This window comes from Pelecanus crispus, chromosome 5, assembly GCF_030463565.1.
Source record: "Pelecanus crispus isolate bPelCri1 chromosome 5, bPelCri1.pri, whole genome shotgun sequence".
NCBI lineage: Eukaryota > Metazoa > Chordata > Aves > Pelecaniformes > Pelecanidae > Pelecanus > Pelecanus crispus.
Window position 1 is genome coordinate 55,264,920 of NC_134647.1, and position 20,985 is coordinate 55,285,904.

Below are 20,985 nucleotides of genomic sequence, written 5' to 3' on the forward strand. Positions count from 1 at the left end.
TGTTATTGAGATGTAAAGATGTTGCCACAAGGTGGAGCCTTCAAAGAACAAGAAACTTGGAAATTACTTAAAGCGCCACTTTGGAATTAGGCACAGGAGAAGAGACAGGCATGGAGAAACCTCACCCAAGGCTGATAAATGGTGATTCACATGTCCAAAGTGTCTCTTCCTCAGTGTTCCATGGAGCAAAAGCACAGAAGCAATCCAAGGGTTTATGTCTCTCCAGTTTCACTGGAAAAGTGACCATTAATAGCAAGTAAGGCTTGCTTCGTAGCGTAGTTAACTTCTAGCTCAAGCATTTATAATAATTGCTTTCTTCCAAAGAGGAAAGCTGGAGGCTCCCCTGTTTGTATTCTACTGAAGCCATCCTGCAGATGTAAATTTCTATTAATTTTGCTTTTCAGTTGGCAACATATCCAAGGTTGTGTGAGGAAACAGAAAGAATTGTTGCTGGCTACATTCGTGAAAGAGAAGAGAAGACCAAGGATCAGGTGAGAATAAACAGGAGATCTAACAGTTCTAACAGTTTGGGGAAGTGTGTGAAGGAGGAAAGTTCTTACGTATGAAGTACAGTAAGACAATGAAAGATTTTTCTTTTCTTTTTTTTTTTTTTTTTCTTTTCCAGCAGGCTGCACATTTCAGGGGGGAGAGAAATTGCTCCTCTACCATTGAGCTTTGATAGAAGAGACTAGAATTGTTACAGAAGATCCTAATCTGGTCTTTCAACATTAGGATTAGTGGTTTAACGTAGTGTTGGCTTGTTCCTGTGCCACAGTGTGCTGCCATCTTAACTGTGCCACAACAGCCGTTTGTGGGAAATTGATTAATGATTAAACAAATGCACACAGAAATACCCAGCATTTTTTCTGCTTTGTTTCCAGTTCTGGTTTTTTTTTAACATACCCGTCCCATGTTCTCATTACAGTGAGGCCCGCAAGCAATTGTACTGGGACTCTTGCGGGAGTGACAAGCTTTCCTTCAAGTTTAAACCAAGGGTTTTTTTTTTAAAAAAAAAAAAAGTCAGAGAAACTTTTTTAGAACATTCATCACCCAGCTAAGCACTCCAAATCCGGGAAACTTCAAAGCAACATGTGAGAAAATCCACTGGAAGTGGAAACAGGAATTATTGTTTGCAGAGTGCAGAGTGTGACAACAGAAATATTTGGGGAAGGGCTAGGCAGAGCTCCTAAGTTGTTCTGGACTCCTGGTGCTCTAGTCCTGTCCCTGTGTGAGCTAGGGAGCTGTGCAGTGTGTCCTGCTTCTTTTCCTTTAATCCGTGCTGTGAATGTAGTCTTAAAAATAATTTTTAAAAAATTGTATTTGCTGGGCTTGTACTTGCAGGGTGTTCTAGTTAGCACACTCAGTTATTTAAAAATTTGGAAGAAGATGCAAGTTACTTAGAATAATTGAGTATTTTTTCTTATTATTCCATTCTTCATTGTGTGCACATACCTGGCAATTTCCCAGAACAAAGTACAAAATACCAGCTTTCTGTAAATGCCAAGAATTGGTCAAATAGGTTATTGTCGCATATTCACATCATTATTTATGCTGTTAGCAGTTATTGTTAATAAATGGAAATATTAGTGAGGATATTTTCAGAGGTAAGAGCTAAACGCAAATCCTCACTATCTTTTGCTGAGTGAGGCACCTAATATCTTCTGGAAATTGTGACAAATTTGGGAGTGATGCTGTGTTTGAGGAGCTGTACAGAAATAACTGTATACTTTGAAGAGATTAAATGCTGCCATTTGGTAGCAATAGGTTTCTTCTTTGCTCCCTGCTGATAAATGGCAGTCAGGAAAAGACTGGGGGAAAGTGCAGTCTCATGCATGTCCAAGAAGCTGTTCAGGGGTGGGAGTGAGCTTTCTCTAATATCTTAGCAAGTTCTTTGCTGAGTTATTTTTATCAAGTTCAGATCAAATTCTGTCTCTGGGCTATTGAAGGACTGGCAAGTGATAAGTGCACAAACGATTCATTCTGTTATTTCATTGATTAGCCCATCTCTCAAGCCAGATGTGTGCACCAGAGTGGCTGTCTAGTACCTGGACTGTACATTTTCTGGGCCAGGGGTAGCTTACCTATCAGTTCTTTGTGTAGTACCCTGATTTTAGGTTTAAGGTTCGGGTTCCTTGCTGGCTTGGCTGGAATGCTACAAATAGACAGAATTTTGCTTAACTTGCAAAACGTAGAGCTAGAATCTATGTTATATATTATTAAACTCGCTCTGGCCATGTATGATCTTAATGAAGTGGACAAGGGCCAAGATACTGAAAAATGAAGTCTGTCAGGAAAAAAATAGGAAGAGCCAATAGCTCTTCTGTAGTCTAGCTTATTAAACAAGCACATGAAGTTGTGGGATTTAGAAAATGTTGTTGCTTTTGGATTTAACGATTATAAAAGGAATATTCAATAGTGTAGAAAACTCAAAAGTTTTGTTCTGTTCTTTCTTCCTTTTCCTCGATCTCTCTCCTCCACCTTACCCATCCTTTTTTTGCTCTCCTGTCTCCCCTAATAGGTGCTGCTGCTGATTGATATCCAGGTTTCTTACATCAACACTAACCACGAAGACTTCATTGGCTTTGCAAAGTATGTATATAGAGACTTTGTTATAAAGACATTGACAGTTTTTTTTGGTTTTGTTTTTTTTGCTAAGTTTGAAACACAAGTCTTGAAGTGTGACAGTAAAGATGCAAGCTGCAAAGACCCAAACATGCAGGAGCATGCTCTTTCTCAATATACACAGTGTTGAACTCTGTCCCACTTGTAGGGGATTCTTTACCCTAGTTCACAAACCTGGTTTCACTGAAGCTTATGTTTTGGTCTGGAATCACATGCATCTCAGGAAGCAGCTTTGGCAAGCTGATGCCCTCACTGTATCCATTTTAGGACCGCAGAAATCTGTAATATTGGTGGTCTTTCCACATTGTTGCTAATGCATGTTTTGGGAGCTGTGATTCCATGTGAAACAGTTTTGCTCAGAGTAATGGATGTCACTGAATTATAAGTGTGCCTGCTCTTTGGCTGTAGAGAATAATAGTAGCAGAATGCCCTGCAGGGCCTGGTTTGACGTTCTCCTCGCTTAATCGAAAAGGCTGTGAGAATATTCTCCAGAATGTTCTCCCTCAGCTTCCAGCAATTTATGCCTCAGGGACTTCATACCAACATTTTGACACTAGTAAAAACGTTAAAGATGTCTTCACTCTTTGAAGAATAAATGTTCCTTCAGTCATTTTCATGCCATATTTGCCATAACAGTGTTTGGAATCACAACAGGTTTCATCCATGTGGGATGCTGGCAACAAAGTCTGGCACCACAGTATGTATTATACTATTGCCTATCCTAGCTAGCACTGCGAAGGAAGGTCTACATCTTTGGCAGTTTGCCTTGAAGGTTTAAAACATGGAGTTCAGCGAGCTGAGCAGGGAGAAGGCAAAGCCAGACACTGTTTATGTGTTTGGTTTGCACAACTTTCTCTAGAACTGTTGTGCAGGTCCTGGATATCTTTATCAGTTCTCTTGACAAATGACAGGATGTTGTAGGAATGGTAGCTGGCCTTCTAGAGGTCAAGATAACAACCTGCCTGCTATTTACTTCTCTTCATCCTTTTCTGACAGGAAAAAGCCTGCTAAAAACACTCCATATATATTCATGGTGTGTGTTGTGACCTTGGGAAGTCACATAGACCAACCTCCTGCTCAGAGGAGGGTCAGTGCTGAGTTCAGACCAGGTTACTAAGGGCTTTGTCCAATCATATCTGGAAAACTTCCAAAATTGGAGAGTCTTCAGCCTCCCTATGCAGCCTGTTCCAATGCTTGCCTCTCCCCACTGTGAAACTTTTCCTTGTGTCAAGTTAGAACCTTCTGTGTTTTATAGTCTTGGATTCTGGATCACCACGTGTATCTGGAGCTATTTCATTATGTCTCTCCCCTGGAAAAATCCTCCTCATGGATGCTGCTGCTGGGGCCTGTAGTTCAGTCTGTGGTCCTCACTGCTGTGCCTTTTCCAAGGAGCTGCAATGCCCGAGTTCAATTTCTTGGGAAAGCTGCTTCCTCTTTTGCCAGTTGAGATCTAGATCTCCCCAGCTGCTGTGCATGGGGTATAAGCAGATAACAAATGGCTCTTCACTTAAGTTCACTGATAAGTTTAAGCAAGTGTTTCTATAGGTTGAAACTGATGGGAAGGGAAGTATCTTTGTTGACTTGTGCTCAACTGGAAGAGAAAAATTGGATAACTAAGAACAACTTAAAATGTAAAATAAATTAATTTAGGAGCTAAACAGTAGAAAATACACATTTTAAACTGTAATTGTATTATTGTTATAACAATTATGTAACAAGTGGAGAATGAAATAATTTTTGGGTAGCATATGGGCTTCTGCAGTATCTAAACATCCTGGACTATAGATTCTAGCCATTTGTCTCATGTGACTGCAGTGTTTTATAAGTGTAAGTCCTGTGAACTTTGCTCATAAGAATGAGAGCACAGGACACTTCAAACTACCTTGCAGCATTGCAGGACCTAAGGCAGGCACAGTGCGATGTGAATTGACTCAAGAAGGATTTAAGAATGCCAATATTTAGAACAACTTTGTATAGTTATGAAATTGTGAAATCTTAGAATATTAATGGTTGTTTCACTTAGCAGAACAAGTGGTAAAATGTTGGGATTGGGTTTGTTTCCAGTTGGTATAACCCAGACATAGCTACATGCTTCAATCTACACGAAGAGTAATTTGTATTTAAAACAGTAAATAGAGGACCAATTGCTGGGCTGTTTCTAAAAGGCATGGGTTTCTTAGTATGATGTTAGCGGTCTAATTTTCCTAAGTGGTCTAGCTTTCCTAAGGCGATAAAATTAAAAAAAAACACAACCCCAAAACCCCAAACCAAAAGAATGGCAATTAGGTTTCCTAAAGCCATCTCATGTGTGTTTCTCAAACAACAGATTGGAATTGATGAGGGGTTAGTGCTGTTTTTTCTGTGTGCATGTTGTTTAATCATAATTTACGCACCCAAGCTTATGCAACTCGGACGATGCACCAGAGACATGCAGTGTTATTCGGTCAAAAGGATTTGGATGATTGAGAGCTAAGCCCAGTGAATAGGCACATGGAATAAACACTCTTGTGGGTCTCTCACAGACAGCATGTGGACTGCTGGTTTGATAGAATGTGTTCCGAATGGCAGGATCAGATTTGGGACGGGGCTGAGTTTGATGCTTCAGCAATTCTTTGGAAGAGCAGCTATGCACAAAACAGTTGTAGGATTGGCCCATAGGCTGTGATCCAACAACATCTTTCTTACTCTTTCAGAGCAGTGTTTGTAGCTGGTCTAGTATGTATGCTTTTTTCTTCAGTTAATCAATGCCTGGTGAAATGGTATAATCTAATCCAAACAAAACTTCCCATCACCAGTGGCCACTCTGGTGGTTGAGTAGCCAAAGCCTGCTCTCTGAACGCTTTTATTTCTCTTCCAGCAATATTTTAATTTTGTGGCCTAACACTTACAAACTACTGCATAATGCAAATGCATGTTTTTGAGACAGGATTGTGTTTTGTTTCAGGAACCGGGATTACCAGAGTTCAAGAATTGAGCAAAATATTTTAAATATGGTTTAATTTCAAATATGCTCTATTCTTATATGATTCCAGCTTTTTAAACCAGCTTTGTGACGGCTTCATCCATTGGTTATATTTACACCCTCAAAGTGCATATAAATAGTAGAATAATATGCAAAACAAACAGTCAAGACAAAGCTATTAAGGAGCTTCCAGCAGGGGAGGATTTTGTTGCACTGCGCTAAATAACAGAAATGGCTTGCTTTTTGTGTCTCTTGAATATTTACAGAGGCTAATGTTTCCAAAGTTACCCACATAAGCCATAATTTCTCTGTGCTTTTAGTAACCTTTACCAATCCAAGTAGGATGTTGTTACAAAGGAGATGATTAGTAGGAGCTGTCTGCTGTGCATGTCCCTTCTGTCCTAAGCAGACAAATATAAGCAGACATTCCTGTACTGTAAGAAAAAGTAGTTGAAATATACACATGTATGCAATGATTTTGCTGTATTTCTTTGTTACTCTAGCTTTCTGTGCTGGAATCAGAAGTAACTATTACTGCTAAAATCTATTCCTTGGGAACTGGCTTAGTTCAAGTTTCTTCAGTATAACTCTTTTCCTCTACTTCCCTTAGTGCCCAACAAAGAAGCAGTCAGGTTAACAAAAGTGCAGTGGGAAATCAGGTAGGCACCTAACAGAGAATGGATAATGGCATGTGCAAGTTAATCCAAGCTGTTTGGTTTTCTTGGCTGCGTTTGTTGTAAGTGTATCATTTACCTTTTCGGCTTCAAACATATATAAAATGTGTCATCATCGCCTTGTTTTCCTGAATTTTTCAGAGCCACCTGACTTTCATTGTTATCATCATTTATTGTTTAATATTTCTGCTACTGCTTGCACTGCTGGTTAGTGTCTCCCTTCCCATGCTGTTTAGTGCAGTGAATCTTTTATGTTACACATCAACGTGTTTTGTCATTAACTGCAAACTTGTGAATTTCGGAATCCAAAATGCTGGTGAGTACTTGCTTGTGTGTGCTTTGTCACAGTTGTTTTACTAGTTCTTACATGTTTACAGTTTAATAGCAGTGAAGGGGCAATTCAGCAAGCAAAAGCAGATTTGCCTTTTACCTCTTCTGAGAACTTTCAGTTGACTTTACAAAGGTGTTTACTATATACCATAGGCGCCTCTCAAAGAATAACAGGTTGATGGTCTCAAATTAATTAGCATTTTCACTACGATTCATTAATGAAATTACTTGTTTGTTTCTTTTTATTGCATAAGAATATGGGATTGATTCTGCAAGATGCTAAGTGCTCCTGAGCTTTGCTTCTTTCTTTGCTTTTGTGTGGGCCGGGGTGCTCAGTACTTCACAGGATCAGTCCTCTCTTTTATATAAGATGAAAATAATGAAAATGCTACAACTTTGAAGGTTTCTGCTCCCTTTGAGGGTTTTGCAAAGTCTTAAAGAAAATGTTATGGAATTAGTACATACTTTAAAAGGAAATAAAAAATTCTAGTAAAAACAAGACAATGAAATTTTTTATAAATAATTAGCAATATTGAACGTCTTCCTGATGTTTTCATGTGCTATTTGGTCAAACAATGCTCAGGAGGTGAAAGGTCAAGGTTTTCAAATGTGACCACGGAGTTTAGATCCCTTGGGTGAAAAACCTGACATTTCAGAAAGTTTCCTATTCTGCTGCTGTAGATGAGAGTTCCAGCATTTTTTGAAAACTTAGTCATCTTTTTGGGGATAGAAATCCAACCTCTTCCTCCCACCAAGAAATTGCTAGTTGTTTTTGAGACGTAGTTAAAATAATCCATTAACTTCTTGGATGTGATGATCCTCCACAGCCTGACCAGCATGAGTGGCATTTTTGAGGTAATATATGGTTTGGACTAAAATGAAGAAAGTTGAAAGGTCTAAACACTGAAAATGGCTTCAAAGACTAGTCTCTCCCCTCTGAGGAGAGATTTCCGTCTTATCTAGCTGTGCGAGAACATGTGTCAAACAAAACAACCGTCATCACTTTGGAGTGTCCCATAAAAGGAAAATCGACTAATTATCTGACTCTTCAAAAATACACAAATAAAATGAATGTTTTTTTAATTAAAGGGAATGTTCTCTCTCTAAAGAAGTGGAGAAAAAGCTTGGCATTTTAAGTTAAATGTTGAATCTTGATTACTTTTGGTGTAGAGGACTTTGCTGAACCTTTTATTTTAAAGATAATAAACAGATGTTTGTAAGTTAATTGTTTGGACTTGAAAAGAATGAGAAAATGTTTCTGAAATAAAACTTCATTTTTGCAATTTGCTATTTCAGGGAACCAATCTACCGCCTTCAAGGCAAATTGTACGAGCTAAGTTCTGTAAGCTTTATTGTTGCTTTTTCATTTAGCTTTTCAGAGGGCAAAGTTTGTCTCTAACTCATTGGTTTGTTGAATACTTGCTACTAAACTATTTAATGTTAAACTGTCTTGTCTGTAACACTTCCTCAACAAAGTATAATTGCAGTTCATCACTTAACTGCTACTAATCTGCTGTTACAAGTATGAACTAGTATAACTTAAAATGTTGTCGAAAACTTTGAATAAAATTAATATTTTTGTAATTTACTGAGTTTCTCAAACTAAAATGACTAACTGGTGTTTATTTTATTATATAACTGGAAAGCAGTTTTTATCTGATGTAAGTGCCTCTATTCATAGTAAACCTCTGTTTGAAAGGTGGGCAAATAAGTTTCAGGTAACCAAAAGGAGACATTAGCTCTTGTGTAAATGACCATGCTGTTTATGGGTACAGGTACTGTTCTTGGTATTTTGTTCATGTAAAGGAATTATTTCTGATAGAAAAAATGAGGTTTATTAATAAGCTTAGAAATATTTAAAGCCTTTTTAGCATTCTTTTAATAGCACCAGGAGGATCAATATATCATGGACAGACTCTTTTCTAACCCTTCCACCTCATGAGTAAATAAATATGTGAATGCCTTAATATTACTAATTAGAATTAATTGTCTAAACAGCAGTTAATTTTATAACAAGTTACTCCTGGTTCAGTGATGGTTAGGGGTAAGAAGTAAATCTCTCTTTCATGTGCATTCTTTGGTAATATCTATGATGAAAACATATACATTTTTCCAGTATGTTGCCACATCATCAAATTATATTATCTTTTCAAAAAAACTTAAACTAAACTTCAGTTCAATAAAGGAAAAAGGACTAGGCAGCACTGATTCTAACAGCAGATGAGTTGAATCTCTTGGGAGATCAAGATCATTAAGTTTTCCCAAAATAGTGGGATGCTCATTTGCAATCCTTTCCTTTTGTTTGAAGCTTGCTTTGAACTGGAATGATGCAGATAACTATTAACTATTTCTGTGTATCTCAGAAATAAGATGAGCACAGCAATATTGCATTTTTGGAAGAAGCGTAATGCCAATTCCTCTTAACATGTTTTTGCTCCTTTTTCCCCTACTACTAATTTATCCTCTCATGCTTAATCTTTGGCCTTTTTTGTTTGTCTTTTCTTTGCTACCGCCTGAGGTTTTGACCTGACTCCACAAAGTTTCTTTTTAAGCCACAGGTTAGTCTGTCTTCTAATTTGCTTGAAATAATCAGTGTAATGCTTGGTTTTACGCAGCACACTAGCAAGATCTGGTTCCTGAAAGCTGACCCACTCTTAACTGTGTATTTTGTGTGTTGAGATTTGTTTTGGTGACTAAAATGTAGTGTTTAAAGCTCCCCTTCATGGTAAACCTTTGAAGATGAAGGTGTCATTGCTCCATGTGCCCAATTGATACTCTGTGTGTGAGAATGCAAGATACTGAAATTATAGACGATTATATATAACTTATATGAAATTCTGTTTTGTGTTTTACTTCTGTAGCAAAATCTGCTGCTGTGGAGAAGGGGCTTAATCTGAACTATGAATTTCAAGTCACTGTCCAAGTGATTTGGAGGTTTGGGTTCAACGGCTTTGTTTGACCTGCCTCCTTTACAACATTACACCAGCAATCTGATTCACTTGTTCTGGACACAAGTAGCATTCAGACCCCATCAGTTGGCCTGAACGATAGTGTTAATAAGTAACTTTTCCCCCAAATAACCCCTTTTTTCTTTTTTCTTCTTAATCCTGCTTTGTAGAATACTTTGCTGCTTCTTTTCTTCAGATATACTTAAATCCTGTTACCTTGCATGACCCAGAAAAAAAATGTGTTTACAGAATTTTTTTAAGCAAGTAGATGGAAGCGGAAGCTTGTGCCATGGTCAGTGAGGTGGTCATGAAAAGTCATGACAAGGCTGTTTTGTTAAGAAATGCCAGTGTTTCTGTAAAAGAGGTGGTGGCCATGGACAACCACATGATGCCAAATTTTGAAATATGCTTGAATGAGACACGCTGCTGTTGAATTTTCACCTTATCAAGACTAGAGAAGTACTGCTGTTCTAAGTGGCCTTTAACTGTCATTTTTTAGGTTAAGATTCTTTCGTGATTGATTTATCACCTCAACCTTTGTTTAACTACATTTGGAAGCATGTTTCAGTTTTGCTTCAGTAAAGACTAAATTTTTCTTTAAAGTAGGCATGTGTTTAGGACTTAAGCCACTGTCATTCTTTTTAAGTTATGCAATACATTGTGCAGTGATTTTTGGGGGAGTAATGTCACAAGATCTGGGTTGCATTCAGTATCAAAACAGATCTGATCAGTTTACTCTCTGACTTTTGGCAGATTACAGTGAAATAGTGTATTAGGTTTCCCCTCTAATCTGTTGTTCCTTTTTAGCCTCTGTAGTGCGAGAAACTTCATATTTGAACCCAAAGAACCAATAGCTTGTAAGGATGCCTCACAGAGTAGTTTTTGCAATTTTTATTCTCTCAATGTGCTTACTATTTGGTAACACATGTTGTTATGACAGTGATTAGAAGATAGAGTAGTGCTGGGAGTTGTGTGTTCAAAATTATTTCAATGGAGTTATGTAACATAACTTTAATGGAGAGTTATGTTTACTCAACAAATGCTGCTGCTTGTATTATTGTGGAAATAGCCAGTCTCATGATTTTCACACTTGTATTTCTGTCTGCCCAGTCAATTTCACTTATCTCTCCCTTATCTTGAAATCAGCTTTCAAATACTTCTTTTAAAGAAATGGAACACTTTCTGATTCTCTGATGTGTTTCTTTTACAAATACCTTATTTGATTTAATTGAGTGAATAAGTCATGCAGCAGTACATACAAATGTACTTATTGTGTCAAATCCTGCTTTCCTGTTTATCCATGAAGTGGTGGAGAATAAGAACAACAGATATGATTTGGGTTTTGTGCAGCTGAACTATCAAAAATGACTTCCTTCTGGCTTGTTCGTGTGCATTCGTACCCTCTAAGTTTCATTTTTCAGACACCCAGATTAGGTATCAGAACCCTGAAGGAAGGAACTGTGTCATCTCTTGTTCATCCTGTACATGGAATCCAACTACCGGTCAGAATATTGTCTTCACTAGCTTCTGGCAATGCCCATATATTTCACCTTCCTGAAGTTCATAACTCATGTCACTAATATCCGGTTTGCGCAAGGTGACACTTAGAAATATGACAGAAAATATTGAAATGGATCTCTTAAATCTAAACCAACCAGAAAATGAACTAGTGAAAACAATAATGAAACACACTAATTTCATTTTTTCAAGCTGAAGTACTATGCAACATAGCTAACACATAGTTTAAAAAAAACCCAAACCATCCCCCCCATCAGAGGTTTTTTTAACTTCAAAAGTCTCTTTGAAAATCTTTGCTGCTTATTGCCCATGGAAGGACACTTGTAAAATATAGCTTGAATTATTTTTTGACAAATTGGCTGGAGTCTAAGGTGTAATTCAGCTTCTCTGGAAAAGTAAAACTATGTTGCTTAATCTCACTTTGTTTTGCACTTACACCATGATCTGACATCTCCCTTCCCCCTGAGCCCAACACTGGTACTGAGTATTTTGGAAGTGTAGCTTTTTGCAGTTAACAAAATATGCCTGGGAAATGGGAACAATTGAATGAAAAGAACATGAGGCTTAGCACACGAAGCTCATCTTCTCTCTCTGGATGTCCCCTGGAACTCCTTCGAAGTATTTTGGATAATTATTATCTGTTGTAGTGTCCAGAATATTTTGGAGAACACAGTACCCTGTTTTCCCAGAGAGGTATAGATAAACAGGTCTAGAAATTTGCACATGAAAAACACGTACCCAAGGTATTGCTATAGCTTGGTGCCCTGCTCTCCATGCAGTGTTGTGTAGGAATGACAGCTGGATCTAATCCTCAGCACACAGGATTTTTGAGGAAACAACTGGCAAATTCCTTCCTTTACAAGACAGTGACCAATGTTTGTATTAGCAAGTCCGCTTGTTTCTGTCCACACCCAGTGATAGTTATGCATCTATGGGGAGATGCATTGGACTGGAGCAAGACAGTCTTTTGGAGCTATGCAACTGATGTAGTTCCTACATTAGAAGTATTAAAAGCTTCATTACTTCTTAAATGGCCTATATAGTTTAGATTTTAAAATCTTGGCTTGGTCTGTTCTGAGACCTCTGCCACAAATGTGTTTTTGTCAAACTGAGAAAATTTGACTCTTACTACCATGCTACAAAACCTATGGTAATGATGAGGGAAATCACTGAATGGAATAAGCAGAGTGCTGCTTCCCTTCCCTTTTAAGTGCTCATCACCTGTAAGGTTCTTGAACATGCTACTCGGATGTTTCTTACTGGTTTGCTTCTAGAACCTCCTCTTTATCCCCATGGTGACATCTGTCTTCAAATCTTTTACCCTCTCCAAGATGTGTGTCCAAACGAGTTTTCAGTAGTGGGCTGCCTGTGCTTCCTGTATGTGGATATGTGCTTTATAAGGACCAACACAGCATTTTCAATTGCAGACAGCATGGTTCAACAGCATCCTCTCTCATAGCCTCTTATTTCAGTTTCTGTATAACATGGGAATAACCACCTTTGCACATTTGCTGTGAAGTACTTAGTCTGCTGTACAAATATAGCTCACCTTGTTGCGGAGCTAAGTTCAAGTGCTTGGGAAACCTTAATTTCCTGGATTTTTCCTAAAATTTCTTCCATTTGTGTTTGTGTAGTTCAGTGCAGAAAAAAATGAAATTAGCTTGGTTCCACAACTTGTTCTGTGGCAGCTGCCTGAAGGCCGGTATACTGGCTATATATGCATGTTGCTTGTTTCCTGTTAAAAGTTTACTTCAATAAACATTGTAAAATAAAATGAAGATTTGCTAGGTAATCGAGTGTCAGTATGTTTCTCTTAACTTGCACTCGGACAAGCATTCCATGTCTATTTGTACTCAGTAATGCCCTCTCTCCACTTCCTCCACCCTCCCCCATCAATGAACATGAATATTAAAAATAATGATAAGTTGTGCAGAAACCTTTGTGGTACAGGCTCTTCCATCCAGTCTGCTCGTGCTGTACCCTTGAGTCTCTCTACAGGAGTCATGTCCAGTACTTTCATAGCTTACTGAGTCTTCAGAACCAAATCAGTGCTTTTTTAGCAATTTTCTTACAGGCTGAAAACCTGTAGGGTGTTTTTGGATCTTCAGTGGTTTTCTTACACTGCTGGCCTGGTTGGTGGTGAGCAGGAAAACATCATCTTATTTGAAATGAAACTGATACCCTTGGATTATGTGCATAACTAATACTTTCCCCAGCTTTTCAGGTGCAAAGAGACTTCTGGTCTCTTTTTGTCGTTTGGTTATCAGATATAACTTAGTCCTTTGCTCTGTGCAATACCAGAGCTGTTCTTTCCAGGGAGCTTACATGAACGTGCATGCTGAATGGGAGTGAATTCCGATTCTGAAACTTTTATAGATGACAAGGATTAGATATTGAGCAATGTTTTTCTCTGGTTATCTGTTAATATTTGAGTTACTAGTCCTGTAAAGCCCTATGAGAGGAATGTCACAGTCTCGTGTGTTTCTCTAAGAGCAAGAGGAAACTCATGTTTGATCAAGTCTGTGCTTGTGGGACTGATTGAGAGAGTTCTGAAGCGCTTCTCTGAGCACTTCTTTCCATCTTAATACTTCATAGGCAAGTAAAGGGTGTTGCTGTGGAGAGAAACAGAATGGCTGAGGCTCCCTGCATCTGTGTGATTGGGAGAGTTCTGTTGTCTTGTTCAGAGTATGATAGGAAGGAACGTTTGCTTTCTTATATATATATTGGAAAACAATAAATGTTCCAATAAAATGGGAAGTTCCTGTATGATCCATAAACCAGTTCTCATGACCATTCTCTCCACCTATGGAGTTGTCTCATCCCCTCTAAAGTTTTCTTTTGTTCTTCTTTCTCTTTGCATGATGTAGCCTCCTGGCCTTAGTATTTATAGGTTTGCTGTTCCCATCTGTTCTTTCATCTTTGACTTGTATCTATTTTATAAAGGTCTGCTTTACCCATTTTTCCTTGATTTTTTTATTGCCGCCTTAGGTGGGTTTTTTTCCTCTTTTCTTTTTCTCTTCTACCTTATGAGAGGAAAATAGCTCTCATATACCTCTCCTTACCACCTCCTATCTTAATTTCAAATTAACTGTAGAAGACCTCTCCACTTTGTCACTTGATTAAACCCCTTCTGAAAATTCCCAATGCGTGCGAGTAGCCACTCGCTTTGCCAGAATCTAGGTGCTTTTCCTTTTTTTCTGCTTCTTCTTTCCTGCTTTTCCAACTACACAAATGACCTTAACAATTAGACTAGAACAGAGTAGTCATAGATAAAGTTGTATGAACTTCTACAATGTGTTGTTATACAGCAAATAAATATTTTTCAAGTTTACACGATCCTTAATGCACTCATACTTGCTATAAGTACAACACAATAATACTTAGGCTTCTCTCTTTCTCCAACCTTTTGACTGAAAACACTGTATTCACTTTGTTATGGCTTTTTTTCTTGAATGATAGGAACCTGCAAAAACTCTTGAATTTGCCAGAGACTGAAAAAATGCACCTGTTCTTGTTTTATTTAGCAAGTCTTTATTTAAAAGAATGAATGCAGCAGCAGATTACATCAAGTGAGTAATGAACTAAACTTGTGCCTGACTGCACCTCTGCACAGGTCATCCGGAAAGGTTGGCTGACCATCAACAATATTGGCATCATGAAAGGAGGATCCAAGGAATACTGGTTCGTTCTAACTGCAGAAAGCTTGTCCTGGTATAAAGATGATGAGGTAAGGAATGAAGAACTTCTTTTCTACTGGGAAAAAACCCAGTATTTATTCAGTCTGCTGATATCAGCTTAAAATATTAAATCAGCTTGTATAGACTTGAACTGAAAGAATGTTTTAAGGTTTTACCTGTGTTCTTTAAATTTTCTGGTTTTGATTCATGAAGAATGTTGACCCTCTAAGACTTTTGTTGAAATGTTGATAACATAAATACAGGGTGTTGTGTGAGGTGGTTTTGTTTGTTTTTTATTTTACTTTTTTCCTCTCTTCCTCTGGTTTCCACACATTGGTTTTTTTTAAAAAAAAAAAAACCAACAAAAAACCTGTTTTGGAATGTTCTGGTTATTGTCCTATGCCTGTTTGGACTACTCTTGCACATTGCACATCTACTGTGAGTTGATCATAAATTGTCTAGGTAAAGTTACTTCTAAAAGTAACTACAGCAATTGATTTAATGATAACAATTGTTCTCTGGCCTCGTATTCTGAGAGGTTGAAAAGCCTGTCTGCAGAGTTCTGTAGCCGGTTGGTATGGATTTTCAAATTTGACAAAAAATGCATCTTGGTAAGAGATGTTGCTGCTGATCAGTAAATCTGAGGTGAGTAATATGAGAACTGGAAAAAGCATTTCTATGATAAACAGGACATCCAGGTTGCTGACTTTATTCAATATGTTGTTAGGCAGCTCGTCCGTTCTGCTTAATTATTTTTTCAGTAATGTTGGTAATGATATGCTTTATCCAAAACTCCAGCAGTCTTGTTAATTTTTGAGGGTTAAAATGGAATTATTATGTGCACTATCAGCTTTACAGTAAAGTCCTTGTATTTTTTTTAAAGTTTGTGTTGGTGTTCGTAGAAAAATTGGGCTACATTTAAAAAAAAAAAGTAAAAATCAGAAAAGAATAAGTTAAATGTTTTCAGCAAAAATTTAGTGATTTTTAGGGTGAATCAGTTCATTGGATAGAAGAGGCACAGGTAAAGAGTTTTAAATGAACTCTGAAACATCACTCAATCTTTCCATCTTATTCTAAGTGATAATCAAAACACCGGCTTACCCCAACAACACAGGGAGATGGTTGGTGGGGACTGTGCAGACGATATTCTGCTTAAACTAACTTAGTGTTTTACTGCAGTGGATTTTCTAGAACCACTGGGGAGGGGTCCTGCAATGCATGTATATAAGCCAGAGCTCCACCAAGTCCTGTGAATGCAGAATGTGGTGCTTGTCATAGGTAGTTACTTCAGTAACAGTGCTGATGGTGGGAACTGCACTGGTCAGTAGTGTTTTTTTCCTGAGTCAGTAGCCGTTTTCGGATAGACCTTAAGATTGTCCCCACAAGGGACAAATTAGGTTAATCTTGAAGATTTTGCCCCTTGCCCTTTTATGTAAGTTTTAAATGGTTTCAAATGTATTTACTGTAACAGGAAAATGAGTGCATGTTGGACAGAGGGGAGGATCCAAGTGCGAAGTGTCAAGAGGGGAAGTTTTATTCTCAGATTACTGAAATATAATTTGAAGTATTTTATTGCAATGACATAAAAATTAATTAAAAAGAAATGCAAAAGTGCCATTATGAATTTGAAAATTGGAAGCTGTTATTTTTTGTGATCTACCTTGAAGCTACTAGAACTTGTTGTCTTAGATTAGGTACAGGTAACTGTAACTAAAATAAGTGATGTGGAGAGATTAACACCCCTTGCTATGTTCTGTCTCAGGCAACTGGAGGTGCATCCAAGATGTGCTGTGGCAATTTTTTAGGTAGCTTTGGTGTTGCTTTTTTGAGTGTGATCTTTGTTTGGTGTGAAATGTAAAAATTCCTGAAAATACTTATGGAATGTCTTCTGCTATGCAACTTTAAAAATAAATCATTTGTTTTGATAGTCTGCTAGGGAGAGTCACCTGGGAATCTCGGAATAGTACATGGAGGGAAATGGCCACTGTCTGATTTCCATATGCATATTTTAAAATAATGTCTCTTAATTGCCAAACAGTTGTGTCTTGAGAATCATGAAAATACCAGTAGTTCATTCAGGCCAATATGGGAGATCATGCAGGAATTTCTTAGAGTGGTAAGAGAAGGTAACGGCATAGTACTATTCCATGCTTTGCTGGTGGAAGAAGTTCTTCCTTAAATACAGATTTGCTGTATAATTTGATTATTCTGTCCTGGGAAAGAGTTCACAAAGTTATGTTGGATTTTCTTTTTTTTTTTTTTTCCTTTTCTTTTCTTTTTTTTTTTTTCTTCTTTCTTTTACTGGACCTTTCTCAGTAGGACTTAAAAAGGTAGTAAGGTCTGTTTTAGGTGCTTTCTGAAGAAGGTCAAAGCCACTGCTTGACCATTAGGTTAGTCAAAAGATGAGTGACTTGTTTCAGAAACAGAACTACTGGCTTCTGAAAATAAGAAAGCAAATATTTGATCTCCTGGCTGAATTCCAATTTTTGTAATTACATTTCTTCTCCTTAAAACGTTCTCCTCACTTTCAGTTTGGTTTGGTAGTTGTCACATCCTGTTCTCAGATGATTATTGAAATGGCTGCATGCTGTTGTATTTCCACCCTGGTAAGATATGTAGTCTTCAGTGATGTGTGAAGTGATACCCATGTTTATGTGTCTGGACTGTGCCCAGGCTCAGTACGGCTGTGCATGCTGTGGGGTCGTAGGGAGTTCAGATCCCCTGTGCCTTCCACTCAGGCCGGTCACTTCTGCAGTCCTTACACAGTAGCAGGAGCCTCTCCATCGCAGCTGGGGAAGATGCAGAAAGTCAGGTCTCACCTTTGTTCTCTTGCCCACAGTGACGAGTTTGTTCCCCCTGCACCTCTGCCCCTGAGTAAGGAATGTTGTAGCAGCTTGTGTACCAGAGGGCTCTGACAGCGTACTCTACAAATCTACAGTGCTTGCTAGGACCTCTAGGGCTGTGTACCCCCTCTAGTGTAAGCTGAGCCCATTTTCTGTAGTCCGGAATTTACTCTGAGATGAAAATCACTCTCTGAATGCAAGAGGTTGCTTGCTAGTGCCCATTAGAAGGATGTAAATTATTTCCTTTATTTGTGAGCTACAGCTTTTGTAAGTGAAGAATCCACAGTGGAATGCATTTTGAAGCAAGTTACTTTGGCAAAAGATTTCAGAATTTGTTGTATGATATCAGTACTACAAAAGAAACGATTGGTTTCTTGACATGGTTTTGTTGCTGCTCAAACATACAACAGGATTTTATTCCTGATGAGATGGGAATCAGTGCCTAAGAATGCTTTTTAGGCTTGGAGTTACTGAAATGTCAAGTTGATGTTTGAACAGTGTGGTTAAAGCAGTTGTAGTATCAGTTATGTGAATACTAATCTGGCTTAGTTTCTGATCCTGCATACAGTTGCTTGTGTTCATAACTTTGCTGCGTGACGAGTACCGTGACTTTGTGCTTTTTCCACTTGCTTAAAATGAAGCAAGGAAAATATTGTGTACCACTTTGAGGCTGTTGCAAATATGTGCAAAATTAGCACATTCATTGACCTCACAAATACAGATTTCTTTTGCAGAGTATTCTATGTAATACTAGCTAAAGTATTATAAGGCATACCTACACGCACACGAAAGATTAAATCTGAGCATCTTAGCTCTCAGTTGTTACTGTTTTGTTAAGTAGCACAAAAAGCTGTACGTTTTTGTGCTAAGGTTCATTTGAGAGTCAACCTGCAAATATGAAGTTTGTGAATAAGCCACTTCTACATTAGGATAAAATGGACTTTGGGAATGCGGAACGCCATCCTAGCTTGTGAATCAAAAAGCTATTGTAAACAAAAGGATGCTATTTGTAAAGTGGTGTAGTGTTTTTACAGGGCATGGTCAGAGAATGTGATTTTATTATTCTTTCCAAAGCATCCAGAGGTTTTGCTGGCATTATTGGTGTGCAAAGGATGCCAGGCTGGGCTGTAGGATAAGAACCTCTAAAAATGTGAAATTTACATTTATTGGAAAAATCCCCTTTAGTCTTATTTCCAGATAGAATAGTTCCATTCTGTTTCAGTCGGAAAGGATAGTATTTTCAACATCCAGTGATAGATGCAGCTTGTATTATAATTTAACAGTTTATTCCCAATTGTAAAACTCTGTGTGATTTGGGAGGGAGATATGAAAGTAAGTAAGGAGGTGACAGAGTGGAAAGGGGAGTTACTCTAAGGTCTGACATAATGTATGTTTACAGAATTAACTTGCCACACAATAAGCTGCTCTCAGCTTCTGTGGCTAGCAGGAATGTTAGTGATTTTTATACCGACAATAATCTAATAATGCAAGTTGCTCGAGTTATGCCTGAGAAGTAAATGGGAGGACGAAACATACAATGGTGTCGCAAAGCTGCATATAAATAAAACTTATTGTTAGTGAGTTAATGAGAACAACTAGGAAAAGAGTACTATAAGGAAGCACAGTAAAAATTTCAGCAGTGGGTTTTATTGTATTTTATAGGCAGTGTTGGTTTGACTCTAGGTGGGTTGCAGTACGCGGCTTGGTTACTGACCGGCCGTCTGAGATCCAGAGTGACTCTTGGCTGGAGCTGTTGGTGAAGATGCTCTGGTGTGTCAGAGCGGTTTCCCACTGGCGGCTGTCCCTCAGGCTGGGTTGTCATGCGACTGCCTGTCTGTGCCTGCTGTACAGGTGAGAGGATGTTCTGCACAGCAAGTGTAGACAGGCAGACACATGACAACTCCGTCCAGCCAGTCCCTTGGAGCCATCACCGCTGGTGTGCAACAGTTTGTACCATTCCAGTTTGGGGGGTTTTGTTTGGGGGGAACACACATAACAGAATTAAACTTTAAAACATTGCGAGCTGTAGAACAAGAACATAACTTGATTTTATTCAGAAAAGAAGCATTTCAGTACATTAGTTGTCATTGTGCTGACATAGATCAGAGATGCGATTTCAACAGACTGGTCACACTGAACATTTGGAAAAACAAAAAGGATTGAAGCCATGGTTTATTTCATATGCAATTCATACAGGATTTTGCCTGTATATTGTACTCACACATAGTAATTTAACCAGATGTTTTTACTCTTCTTGGAAGCACAGAAATACTGAAGTTCAAGATAAAGGATATGTTTATACAGTACATATTTTCTAGGAGCAGATAAGTACAACAATCTTGCATGTTAAAAATAAAAATCTTTCTGTATAAATGGAGGCAACCACTTGCACATTAACCCAGTTAAAGGGAATGTGCTGGAAAGAAAACTGGTTGCATTTTATATCTGGTTTGCTAATATGTTAAAACTGTACACTGATCAGGATATTTCTTCAGTATTTTGCTTTGCATATTATTTAAATTTAGCTTTCTCTCAAAATCTGTACTTTGTAAGAAAACAAAATAACTTTGTAGAGCTTCAGTAAGTTTTTTCAGTTAAACATAGACTATGCTATAGATCAAAAGCATGCAAATAGCATCATTTCACATCACAAGATGTGCTGCTTTGCTAAACTTTCCTGTATATAAAATACACACAGTGACTGTAATCCAATTTAGCAATGACATTTGCAGCATCACTGGGGTGTTGTTTCAAAAGGTCTAAAACATGCCAGAAGCTTAAAAGGGGAAAAAATAATTGTATTGCTTTTCTATACAGATCAAATGATTTTGTTTCATAATAGTGTTCTTAATCACTGTTGCTCGCTAGTGCCTCCATAGGTTAAGCAAAAAACTTGTGCTTTCAAACCCTTCTCAAACATATCCCATACAGAATAGCAGCAAAATACTTAAGTTCCAGCCTGAAAACTGATTATAAAAGGGATGAATTTACCAAAAGGCTAAAGGTGGGGATTGTGTCAAGGTTTTAAATTAGACTAATAATAAACTAATATGTAATTATTCAGGTGTTATAGCTCAATCATTATTTTGCCATAAAGAAAAAGATGCATTTTAGCTAATATACAAGTTGAAATGTACAAATTAAGTTTATCAAGTATATGAATAAAATTTTCCTTGAACCTAACAAGATGGAATAAGATATCTTAAAAAATGAATCAAGCACAAAACATGATTAGTTAATTCAGACATGAAAAATTAGTTCCAAGACATTAAATAGTCTTACTTTGACTTTATACTACGCTTAAATTTTTGTAGCTCCTAAGTGTATGCTTTAAGTTGTCATGTCTTTCTACCCGCTTGACCATTTTAAAGAAAAACAAAAATGGCAAATTAGAAATACTTTTAAAACAAA

General features: G+C 37.8%; 1 protein-coding gene across 4 annotated transcripts in view; it reads left to right on the forward strand.

The window, feature by feature from the left end:
* DNM3 (dynamin 3) overlaps positions 1-20,985 on the forward strand; it is a 186,002-nt gene that overhangs the window by 44,611 nt on the left and 120,406 nt on the right. For 2 of the 4 annotated variants that reach the window (XM_075710288.1, XM_075710285.1), the window contains exons 11-15: positions 405-491; positions 2,519-2,589; positions 6,195-6,243; positions 7,885-7,914; positions 14,668-14,781. In XM_075710288.1, coding sequence (XP_075566403.1) covers positions 405-491; positions 2,519-2,589; positions 6,195-6,243; positions 7,885-7,914; positions 14,668-14,781 — 351 coding nt within the window. The remainder of the gene's footprint in view (positions 1-404; positions 492-2,518; positions 2,590-6,194; positions 6,244-7,884; positions 7,915-14,667; positions 14,782-20,985) is intronic. The other 2 variants (XM_075710287.1, XM_075710286.1) reach the window with 1 other exon arrangement.